Here is a 13099-nt window from a genome sequence, read left to right on the forward strand (position 1 = left end):
GTTGGAAAAGAACACTCCTTCTTCAACCACCATAAATGGGAGATGGTATTATACTGGATCCTCGATATATAGATTCCATATATTCTTTTATCTTTTAAAAATAAGTTTGCACTGGTTCAACATAGTCACTCTTGTCTTTTACCTAATTAACTAATCACTGATTGTCAATAAACATATCATGACAACAGAAATCCATTTAGTAAAAGTGATGGTTAATTTCATGCTTGCATGAAAATTAACACAAGTTGTTTTAAACTTTTATCTTGAATGGGACAATTAAAAAAAATAAGCATTTTCGTTGGCCTCTAAGTGACTCAAATACCATCCAGATGATGATGATGGATGGTCCTCAGCACTGCAAATTAATACAGAGAGAGAGGAGGAAAAAGAAAACAAAAAAAGAAAGAAAAAAGAAAGAAAGACCCCATGGGATGGTATAAGAAAGGAAGACTCCCGTTTCAGTAAAAAAAGAGGAAAAGCACAGAAAAGCACCGGATAGTTAAAAGACACCTTGAATAACTTAAGGTTAAATCTTCCTCATATTGTGAAATTCTGCTAAGTGCTGTTAAGTACCAACTAATCAAGATTCTTGATTAGAATCCCCAATTCACAGAATGTAAAATACCAGTGGAAGAAAGTTTAAGTAATACATAAAGATAACAACTGGACCGGCCATATTAATCAAACAAAGATTTTGTTTAAAAAGAAATTTAAAAAAAGAAAAGAAAAGAAAGCCTTTCTATCTTCTGATCTGTGGTAGGATATCATTTCATCTTTGGTATAAAACAGGCCATCCATAGGCTGCATTTGATCACAACTAGGAAAGACTACAGAAATTGTCAACAATTTCTTCTAGCTATTGCTTTTTTGCACTTTTTTGACCATAAGTTCTTATCTAAGATTTTTCCCCCTAATGCTTTTAAGCTAAGTGTTTGCAATGTCACAAGCAAAGCAGACTAAAAACTCTTTAAAGCTCATAAAAAAGACTGCAGATAAAAAGCACTAATGCTCTGGCCAACAATCACATTTTGTAAATTAAAAAATCTGCAAGAACCCTCCCCACCAATTCCTTAAAATGCAAGTTGACCTCCCCCCTTCAATAATTTTATTGTAAAACACTTTAGCCTTATAGATTTTTCTCTGTCAACACTAAGAAAGTTCATAAAAGTCTTTGCGTTTTTTTTTTCAATTTTTGAAGTTGTCACGGTTCCTTTATCAACAGTTTTTCAAATATTTTCTGTTAAACTATACAGTTTTTATTGTTGTTTGTTTGTTTGTTTGTTTGTTTGTTAACCCTAAAAATTCAGTCTGTTGAACTTCAGCACCAGTTGATCCAGGTGTACACATCCATTGGAATACATTTGCTTTTCTTCTACCAAAATGTTGACAGCTTGCCTTGAGAGCCTTTGTCATCCTTAAAATTAAGGCAATTAAGATTCAATATAAATCTTACCTAAACATTTCTTTTAAAAAAACATATGCATACAAACTCAAAAGGAAAGACACAGCTGATTTCAACAAGTGGGAAAGTTTAGCTGGATTCTTGAGGAAAACCACTGGTTTCCACCTCAGCTTTCTTCCTCTTGTTATTATCATTCTTGGTTTTTTGAGAAACCAAATCAAACCAAATTAAAACAAACAAAAAGTATAAATGTACAGTTCCAAGTAAATTCTGAATTTCTAATGTTCAGTCAGATAAAATATTAACCCAGTATTTTGCCATGTTTTCCCCTTTAATTAAAAAAAATAGCAAAAATAAAACTATGAGACTATATGACCAAACAATTTGCACAGCACACAGAAACACTCTTGCTGGGTAAAGTAGAAAATGAAACAAAAAAACTCAGACGCCTGTGCAAACGGGAAGCCAACTTCTTGTTCAATGAAGTTTTTTCATTCAAGGCAAACTTTGCTGACCGACATTTTTCAGGTCTGTTCATTGTCTGTAAAACAATGAAAACATTCATTAAGTAAAAATACCTGTCTTTTAAAAATCTTCTTTTAAATTCTTTTGAAGCTAAATTTCCTTAGCCTAGAGAGAATGAATTATAAGCACAAAATCAATTATTTGTAATTTTCTTTAAATTGACTTGAAGGTCACACTCAATGATGAACATGTGTGGTTTTCTCACGGATTTTTTTGGGATTTCAATAATTCCTTTGAAATATTCCAAGAATGTAGCACATCATGGAGTAGCACAATCTGAAAGAATATTTAGGATGAAATGAACATCATTGTTGGCAGCTGCCAACATAATTCCAAAACATCTTGACAAATTAAAAATGCCAGGTGGCAATTGCAAGGAACTGGTAGGAACCTATGCATGCCCATCCCCTGAAATGTTCATTCCCTGAACAACAAATATATCTTGTACCTCTAAATAAGTTAAACTTATACTCTACTGAAATTTTGCTTTGGCAATATATACAGCTCTGAATTCTACTCAGGAAAGTTTTTAAAGAATTAAAGTCTGCCTGGATTACTTTAAGGAGCTCTTGAGTCATGTCACAATCAGAGTAGATTTCCTGATATCAAGTGACTACACTACAATATTTATTTATATAGCATTGTGAAAGAACTGGTAGTAAGATTCAAGTTAATTTTAAAAAATGCCTAGGAATTCCAAATATTTCTGTAATTCAGTCAATTTCTTTGAATCCAACTAGGTACCAAGTCAGTGTTGGCTGATTTGAGAAAGCTAAGCAAACTCTGCTAGTACATGGATAGGAGAAGACTGGGAAATTGCAATGCTTTAAGCTAGACTTGGAAATTGGAAAAAAATATATCCCAGAAGACAATAGCAAAACAATTTTATATTCTTGTAAATAAAACTAGGTGGAAACGTTCATGAAGTAACTAGGGATGGAGCTCAAATCAAGGGAGACTTTACCTTATTGATATCAGTGAGGTAACAGACTTCCCTTCCTCCAAGGAAACTTCCTGTTTTTGCATGAGGACTGTTTTGGTTTTATATTTTTCCAAGGAGAGACCATTCTTAGATCAGTGGTTCACATAGATATAAAGAGGTGGATACTTTGGAAGCTGGTTTCTATTGGATATAAAATTAAACACACCTCTGATTTGATTTGAAAGAAAAGCAGGCTGCACATTTGACCCAAAGGTTTTCAAACTTTTTTGAAAGGATTTGTTAAAGATGTTTGCCTGCCCCATGATAGAAACAAAATTGTATATATGGTTTTTTCATACATCTACAGCCATTATGTCATTACATTTAGCATGTATACTGAAGTAATAAGCATGTATTATTGAAGTATTAGGGGTTCAACACCTCAGTCATGTTTTATCACTCAGTCTTAGAAGGCTGCATCAGTTCCCTTCGCACAATCCGCATTGTTACTTTCAAGAAAGTCCCATCTAATGTGAAAAGGATTATAATTCTTTATATAAATTGAAATAGCAGCCATCCGCTTTTTAATATTGTTTGATGACAAACTTGAATTGTTTATCTGTGTATCTACATAGACAGCAAAAAATACATGTAATTTATGTAATATAAAATAGAAAAATGATTGATATTTAGCCTATCATTCACATCGATTCATCAGTGTCAAAATGGTTATGTGGATATTGACACTGGTAATGAATCTGGAATTGGGTTTAAGAAAAAATCTGATTTTAGTGGAATTAAAATCACCTTACTTTGTCTGTTGGTATGAATATGCAGATGCATGTTCACTGGATGTTTCCACTGCCATCTGTTGCTGTTGACCACTGGATTCCTGTGATGAAGGTGCTACTGTCTGTGGAGAGGTATCAGCAACTACACCCTGAAGAACATAGAGCATCTTATAGTTTTGACTACAATCAAAAACTTATAGAACACAATAGTCAACACTTAAGTAACTTCATTATTTAAGGGCAGTTGTACCATTTTTTATTTTATCAAATCTCAAATATACCAGGAGTCATGGGTTGCTAAACTGTTTATTTTATCAAATTTATCACCTTGATTACAGTCACAATTCTATTATTAGAACATCAATGTTATAAATTTTTAAAGAAAAGCATACTATGGTGCCATCTTTGCACCAGCTGCTGGAACAGCTTATTTTATTAATGAAACTCTGATATACTCTAGGTTGCTATCCTTTAACAAGACAGTCTCATTTGGATCTCATCAAAACAAAGTTAATTTGTTCTTTCAGTGAAATCAGAACTAAACACATCAACACATCAAGATTGGAGTAATGCCAACAGCAGGGGAACAACAGGGTAGGGAAAAGATATCTTCTGATTATGACCACTCCAGAGGCATCTGGTTGACCGTATGAGGAAAAAAATGTGAATTGAAATGGGTCTTGGCCTAACTGGGAAAGTTTCAAGTTTCAAGTTTTATTTAATTTGTATACCGCCCTTCTCCTTGGTAGGGACTCAGGGCGGTTCACAGGGCATATATAAAAAAGACAATACAAAAATTAAAAAAGATTAAACCCATGCCCAGTTAAAAACAGTAATACAAATCTAAAACGACAAATTAAAACCCATAATCCCCCGTCAGGCCAGACCAGCCATTTCAAATAGGTGGGTCTTCAGGCCACGACGGAATGTTCGGAGGTCTGATGCCGTCCGGAGCTCCACCGGCAGTTGGTTCCATAATACCGGAGCGCCCACAGAGAAGGCCCTCCCCCTGGGGGCCACCAGTCGGCATTCCTTGACTGGCGGCACCCTGAGGAGGCCCTCTCTGTGGGAACGCACAGGGCGGAGGGGAGTTGATGCCGGCAGCAGGTGGTCCCTGAGGTATCCCGGACCCATGCCATGTAGGGACTTAAAGATCGTAACCAAAACCTTGAACCTCACCCAAAAGACAACTGGTAACCAATGCAGCTCGCGGAGCAAAGGTGTAACATGGGAGTACCGGGAAACTCCCAAGACAACTCTCGCGGCCGCATTCTGTACCAGTTGGAGCCTCCGAGTGGTCTTCAAGGGAAGCCCCATGTAGAGAGCATTACAGTAGTCAAGGCGAGAGGTCACGAGCGCATGAGTGACTGTACACAGGGCATCCCGGTTCAGATAGGGCCGCAACTGGCGCACCAGGCGAACCTGGGCGAAAGCCCCCCTAGTCACGGCCACTATATGATCTTCCAGGGTAAGCCGTGAATCTAGGAGGACTCCCAAGTTGCGAGCCCTATCCACGGGGGGTAAGAGCTCACCCCCCATAGAAAGAGATGGAACATTTTGAATGTCCCGGGATGCCGGAATGTACAGCCACTCAGTCTTGTCAGGGTTGAGTTGAAGTCTGTTCCTCCCCATCCAGACCCGAACCGCCTCCAGGCAACGGGACATCACAGCGAGGGCATCACTGGGGTGGTTTGGGGTCGAAAAGAAAAGTTGGGTATCATCAGCATATTGATGATACCCAACTCCAAAACCACGAATGATCTCACCCAGCGGTTTCATGTAGATGTTGAACAGGAGAGGCGAGAGAACCGACCCCTGAGGAACTCCACAAACGAGAGACCTAGGGGCCGATCTCTGCCCCCCTGCCAACACCGACTGCGAGCGTCCCAGGAGATAGGAGGAGAACCACTGAAGAACTGTGCCTCCCACTCCCAATCCCCTGAGACGCCGCAGCAGGATACCATGGTCGATGGTATCGAAAGCCGCCGAGAGGTCTAATAGGACTAGGACAGAGGAATATCCCCTATCCCGAGCCCTCCAGAGATCATTCACCAGAGCGACCAATGCCGTCTCCGTGCTGTACCCGGGCCTGAAACCCGATTGGTAGGGGTCCAGATAATCCGCTTCATCCAGGACCAGAGGGAGCTGATGCGCCACCACACTCTCGACAACCTTCGCAAGAAAGCGAAGGTTGGAGACTGGACGAAAGTTGTTCAAAACAGCTGGGTCCAAGGCAGGCTTCTTGAGGAGAGGTCTCACCACCGCCTCCTTCAAGACGGTGGGGAAATAACCCTCACTCAAAGAAGCAGATATAACCGCCTGGAGCCAGCCTCGTGTCCTCTCCCTAGCTGCATAAACCAGCCAGGAAGGGCACGGGTCCAACAAACATGTGGAGGAGCTCAGCCTCCCCATAATCCTGTCCACTTCATCAGGGGTCACAGAATCAAACTCTTCCCAGGTAACATTGACAAGACCGCCCGTGTCCTGATCGCCTGACTCTGCCCAGCTGGAGTCCAAACCGGTCCGAATCCGAGCGATTTTATCCAACAGATGTTGACTAAATTCCTCGGCACGACCCTGCAAGGGATCCTCCCTCACCTCCTGATTAAGAAGTGAGCGAGTCACCCTGAACAAGGCGGCCGGGCGATTATCTGCGGACGCGATGAGGGTGGAGAAGTAATTGCACCTCGCCACCCTCATCGCTGCGAGATAAGACCTAATATAGGTTCTTAACCGCAACCGGTCGGGTTCGGATCGGCTAGACCTCCAGCAGCTCTCTAGGCCCCGTTTCCGACGCTTCATCTCCCGGAGCTCCACGGAAAACCATGGAGCTCGCTGGGATCTGCGCCGGGTCAGGGGCCGCAAGGGTACAACCCGGTCAAGTGCCTCAGTGGCTGCCCTTTCCCAGGCTTCCACTAAGGCATCCGCCGAGCTGTGAGCAGTGGAGGCAGGTGGGGACCCCAGCGCCGCTTGGAATCTATCAGGATCCATTAAGCGTCTGGGGCGGTACCATCTAATTGGCTCCGTGCCCCCACGGCGGGGGGTGGCAAAACGGAAGACCAGCCGCAGGAGATGATGATCGGTCCATGACAGGGGCATAATAAATGGAGAGCCCCCACCTAGATCATCCAACCACCGTCTAGATAAAAAAATCAGGTCAAGGGTGTGGCCTCCCTCATGAGTTGGCTCTGAAATTACTTGCGTCAGGTCCATGGCCGCCATGGAAGCCATGAACTCCCGAGCTAGCTCAGATGAACCTCCCAGGGATGGTAGATTGAAGTCTCCCAAAACTATAAGTTTGGGAAACTCAACCACCAAGCCCGAGAGGATATCGAGCAGCTCGGGCAGGGCTGCCGCTGTGCGACTAGGCGAAATGTACACCAGCAGCAAGCCCAACTGCGCCCCAGGACCAAATCTCATAAAGAGAGACTCACACCCGACTATCTGAGAAATGGTGGTCTCCCGCGGGCATAAGGTCTCCCTAATGGTAACTGCCACTCCCCCACCCCTACCTTGAGCTCGGATGTTTTATGTTCCAAAAAAGTACATGAGATTTTTGGCACACATGTAATATCCATCTCATGCTTTGTATAGAAATTCAGAAACATTTTAGATCATTTAAAAATAAGTCCATATATAATACAATCATAATATAGCAGTGTATACAATTTAACATTGCATATATAGTTGCTAAGAATTTGACAAAATAGCATTCTTATAGAATTAGTTTTCTAATACAACAGAATAACAGAGTTGGAAGGGGCCTTGGAGGTCTTCTATCTAGTTCAACCCTATACTGTTCCAGACATGTGGCTGTACAGTCTCTTCTTAAAAGCCTCCAATGATGGAACACCCACAATTTCTAAAGACAAGTTGGTTAATTGTTCTGTTAGAAAGTTTCTCCTTAATTCCAGATTGCTTCTCTCTTTGATTAGCTTCCTTCCATTGTTTCTTGTCTTGCTTCTGGTGCTTTGGAAAATAGATTGACCCCTTCTTCTTTGTAGCAGCCTGTCAATATTGGAACACTGCTATCATATCACCCCTAGTCCTTCTTTTCTCTAGATTAGACATACCTAATTCCTGCAACCGTTCTTCTTATATTTTAGCCTCCGGACCCCTCAACATCTTTGTTGATCTTTTCTGCACTCTTTCCAAAGTCTCAAAATCTTTTTTTTTATAATGTGATGACCCAAACTGGATGAAGTATTCTAAGTGTGGTCTTACTAAGGTTTTATAAGGTGTGATTCTATTCCTCTGTTAATCTTTTTTGGTTGCTGCCTCACACTGCTGGCTCCTATTTAAGTGATTGTCCACTAGGACTCCAAGAGCCCTCTCATAGTTACTGCTATTGAGTCAGGTTTCACCTAGGCTGTACCTGTCCATTTGGTTTTTCTTGCCTATGTGTAAAACTTTACTTTTATCTACATTTAATTTCACTGATAGGGCACAGTGTCCAAGTATGTTAAGATCCATCTGGAACTTAAGCCTGTCTTCTGGGATGTTTTGCTCTTCCTGCCAGTTTGTAGTCATCTGCAAATCTGATGAGTTAATCTTCTATTCCCTCATTTAAATTGTTTATTAAAATGTTGAAGAGTACTGGGCATAAAATATAATGCCATTAAGTGCTACACATTCAGTGCAGTTTGTCAGTCAGTTACAAATTCATCTGATGGTGATGTTATCTACCGCACATTTTTGTTAGCTTTCCAACAAGTAGGCTGTGGTCTATTGAACTCCAAGTATACTATGTCCACTACATTTTGCAGGTCCACTAATTTTGTCACTTTGTCAAAGAATAAAATAAGATTTGTTTGGCATGATCTATTTTTGTCAATCCCCTTCATGGATAACTGCCTTGTCGTGGCGAAGGGGCTTGCATAATTCAATGAAGCTATAAGCTATGCCGTGCAGGGCCACACAAGACGGACTGGTCATAGCAGAGAGTTCTGACAAAACATGATCCACTGGAGAAGGAAATGACAACCCACTCCAGTATCTTTGCCATGAAAACCCTATGGACAGTTCCAAAAGGCAAAACGATATGACGCTGGAAGATGAGCCCCTCAGGTCAGAAGGCATCCAATATGCTACTGGGGAAGAGCAGAGGGCTAGTACTAGTAGCGCCAGAAAGAATGAAGCGACTGGGCCAAAGCCGAAAGGACGCTCAGCTGTGGATGTATCTGGTGGTCCGATGCTGTACAGATTTTTTCTCCATAGGAACCTGGAATGTAAGATCCATGAATCAAGGAAAGCTGGATGTGGTCAAAACAGTCTTAATGACACCTAGTGGTGGATGTATCTAGTGGTGATTTTTTCTCCATAGGAACCTGGAATGTAAGATCCATGAATCAAGGCAAGCTGGACGTGGTCAAACAAGAGATGACAAGACTGAACATATACATCTTAGGAATAAGCGAACTAAAATGGATAGGAATGGGTGAATTTAATTCAGATGACCATCAGGTATACTACTGCAGGCAAGAATCCCTCAGAAGAAATGGAGTAGCCTTCATAGTCAATGAAAGAGTAGGAAAAGCAATACTGGGATACAATCCCCAAAATGACAGAATGATGTCAGTTCAAATCCAAGGCAAACCATTCAATATCACAGTAGTCCACGTCTATGCCCCAACCACCGGTGCTGAAGAGGATGAAATTGACCATTTCTATGAAGCCCTACAGCACCTTATAGAACTAACACCAAAAAATGATGTCCTGATCATCATGGGGGATTGGAATGCTAAAGTAGGAAGCCAAAAGATAATCGGAATAACAGGCAAGTTTGGCCTTGGAGTACAAAATGAAGCAGGGCACAGGCTGATAGAATTTTGTCAAGAGAATACGATGGTCATAGCAAACACTCTTTTCTAACAACCCAAGAGACGGCTCTATACATGGACATCACCAGACTGTCAACACAGAAATCAGATTGACTATGTGCTCTGCAGCCAAAGATGGAGAAGCTCTATACAGTCAGTAAAAACAAGACCAAGAGCTGACTGTTGCTCAGATCATGAGCTTCTCATTGCAAAGTTTAGGCTTAAACTGAAGAAAGTAGGGAAAAGCACTAGGCCACTCAGGTATGAATTAAATCATATCCCTGTTGAATATAGGGAGGTGACAAATAGATTTAAGGAATTAGATCTGATAGACAGAGTGCCTGAAGAACTATGGACAGAGGTTTGCAACATTGTACAAGAGGTAGCAACCAAAACCATCCCAAAGAAAAAGAAATGCAAGAAAGCAAAATGGCTGTCTGAGGAAGCTTTGCAAATAGCTGAGAAAAGGAGGGAAGCAAAAGGCAACGGAGAAAAAGAAAGATACGCCCAATTGAATGCAGAATTCCAGAGAATAGCTAGAAGAGATAAGAATGGCTTCTTAAATGAACACTGCAAAGAAATAGAAGAAAACAATAGAATAGGGAGGACTAGAGATCTCTTCAAGAAAATTGGAGAGATGAAGGGAACATTTCATGCAAAAATGGGCGTGATAAAGGACCAAAATGGCAGGGACCTAACAGAGGCAGAAGAGATTAAGAAGAGGTGGCAAAATTACACAGAAGAACGATACAAGAAGAGTACCAGACCATCTTATTTGTCTCTTGAGAAACTTATATGCAGGTCAAGAAGCAACAGTGAGAACTGGACACGGAACCACTAATTGGTTCAAAATTGGGAAAGGAGTCCAGCAAGGCTGTATACTGTCACCCTACCTATTTAACTGATATGCAGAGCACATCATGAAAAAGGCAGGTCTAGATGAATCAAAAGTTGGAATTAAGATTGCCGGGAGAAATATCAACAACCTAAGATATGCAGATGATACCATTCTAATGGCAGAAAGTGAAGAAGAACTAAAGAGCCTCTTGTTGCGGGTGAACAAGGAGAGTGCAAAAGTTGGGTTGAAACTTAACATTAAGAAAACCAAGATCATGGCCTCCGGCCCTCTCAATTCCTGGCAAATAGATGGGAAAGAAATGGAGGTAGTGACATATTTTATTTTCCTGGGCTCCAAGATCACTGCAGATGGGGACTGTAGCCAAGAAATTAAAAGACACTTGCTCCTGGGGAGGGAAGCAATGGCACACTAAAAAGCAGAGACATCACCCTGTCAACAAAAGTGCGTATAGTCAAGGCTATGGTCTTCCCAGTTGCAATGTATGGCAGTGAAAGTTGGACCATAAGAAAGGCTGAGCGCCAAAGAATTGAGGCCTTTGAACTATGGTGCTGGAGAAGACTCCTGCGAGTCCCTTGGACTGCAAGGCGGTCAAACCGGTCAGTCCTAGAGGAGATCAACCCTGACTGCTCTTTAGAAGGCCAGATCCTGAAGTTGAAACTCAAATACTTTGGCCACCTAATGAGAAGGAAGGACACACTGGAGAAGAACCTAAGGACAGGAAGGCCTGGAGGAATGTTGTCCATGGGGTCGTGATTGGTTGGACACGACTTTGCAGCTAACAGCAACAAATTTTTGTCAAACCCGTGTTGGCTTCTGATTATAACTTTGCTTGCTTCTAAGTGTTCACACATCTGTTGTCTGACTATCTTTTCCAGGATCTTCCCAGCTATTGATATCAGGCTGATTGGTCTATGGTTTCCTGGATCTGCTTTCCCCCCACTTTTTTGAACATCAGCCATCTTTTCTAGACCTCTCCCAGTGCTACCGTATCTTTGAAAGATATGATTCAATGGTTCTGATATCACATCTACCAATTTCTTCAGAATTATAGAATGTAATCTGTCAGATCATCTAAATTCATCTAGGTATTCTCTTATCATTTTCTCACTGATTTTAATTTGTATTCTTGTATTTTTATGGTTATATTTTTGGTAGATGGGCTGTATTATCTTTTTGTGTGAAGACAAATGCAAAAAATGAATTAAGCTATTCTATTCTAACAAAGCTAGTGGAGCTGACAGTATTCCAGCTGAGCTATTCAAAATCTTAAAAGACAGTGCAGTAAAAGTGCTACACTCAATTTGCCAGCAAATTTGGAAAACTCAACAGTGGCCACAGGATTGGAAAAGATCAGTTTACATTCCAATTCCAAAGAAAGTCAGTGCCAAAGAATGTTCAAACTATCGCACCATTGCACTCATTTCTCATGCTAGTAAAGTCATGCTTAAAATCCTACAAGCTAGATTTCAGCAGTATGTGGATCGAGAACTACCAGAAGTACAGGCAGGATTTCGAAGAGGCAGAGGAACTAGAGATCAAATTGCCAACATACGCTGGATCATGGAGAAAGCTAGGGAGTTCCAGAAAAACATCTACTTCTGCTTCATTGACTATGCTAAAGCCTTTGATTGTGTGGATCATAACAAACTGTGGCAAGTTCTTAAAGAGATGGGAGTACCAGACCATCTTATTTGTCTCTTGAGAAACCTATATGCGGGTCAAGAAGCAACAGTGAGAACTGGACACGGAACCACTGATTGGTTCAAAATTGGGAAAGGAGTCCGGCAAGGCTGTATACTGTCGCCCCGCCTATTTAACTTATATGCAGAGCACATCATGAGAAAGGCAGGGCTAGATGAATCAAAAGTTGGAATTAAGATTGCCGGAAGAAACATCAACAACCTAAGATATGCAGATGATACCACTCTAATGGGAGAAAGTGAAGAGGAACTGAAGAGCCTCTTGTTGTGAGTGAAGAAGGAGAGTGCAAAACCTGGGTTGAAACTTAACATTAAGAAAACCAAGATCATGGCATCTGGCCCTCTCAATTCTTGGCAAATAGATGGGGAAGAAATGGAGGTAGTGACAGATTTTGTTTTCCTGGGCTCCAAGATCACTGCAGATGGGGACTGTAGCCAAGAAATTAAAAGACGCTTGCTCCTGGGGAGGAAAGCCATGGCAAATCTAGACAGCACACTAAAAAGCAGAGACATCACCCTGTCAACAAAAGTGCGTATAGTCAAGGCTATGGTCTTTCCAGTTGCAATGTATGGCAGTGAAAGTTGGACCATAAGAAAGGCTGAGCGCCAAAGAATTGAGGCCTTTGAACTATGGTGCTGGAGAAGACTCCTGCGAGTCCCTTGGACTGCAAGGCGATCAAACCGGTCAGTCCTAGAGGAGATCAATCCTGACTGCTCTTTAGAAGGCCAGATCCTGAAGCTAAAACTCAAATACTTTGGCCACCTAATGAGAAGGAAGGACTCACTGGAGAAGAGCCTAATGCTGGGAAAGATCGAGGGCAATAGAAGAAGGGGACGACAGAGAATGAGGTGGCTGGATGGAGTCACTGAAGCAGTAGGCGTGAGCTTAAATGGACTCCAGAAGATGGTAGAAGACAGGAAGGCCTGGAGGAATGTTGTCCATAGGGTTGCGATGGGTCGGACACGACTTCGCAGCTAACAACAACAACATTCTATTCTATTCTATTCTATTCTATTCTATTCTATTCTATTCTATTCTATTCTATTCTATTCTATTCTATTCTATTCTATTCTATTCTAT

The 13099-nt window shown here is 41.5% G+C and overlaps 1 protein-coding gene across 1 annotated transcript in view; it reads right to left on the reverse strand.

Annotated features, from left to right (window-relative positions):
• Positions 1 to 3657: 3657 nt before the first annotated feature.
• RBMS3 (RNA binding motif single stranded interacting protein 3) overlaps positions 3658 to 13099 on the reverse strand; it is a gene marked incomplete at its 3' end in the record, with an annotated part of 509930 nt that continues 500488 nt past the window's right edge. Inside the window, exon 13 of the mRNA XM_081344341.1 lies at positions 3658 to 3789. Coding sequence (XP_081200467.1) covers positions 3658 to 3789 — 132 coding nt within the window. The remainder of the gene's footprint in view (positions 3790 to 13099) is intronic.

The sequence above is a fragment of the Vipera berus genome (genome assembly GCF_964194415.1).
Source record: "Vipera berus genome assembly, chromosome: Z".
NCBI lineage: Eukaryota > Metazoa > Chordata > Lepidosauria > Squamata > Viperidae > Vipera > Vipera berus.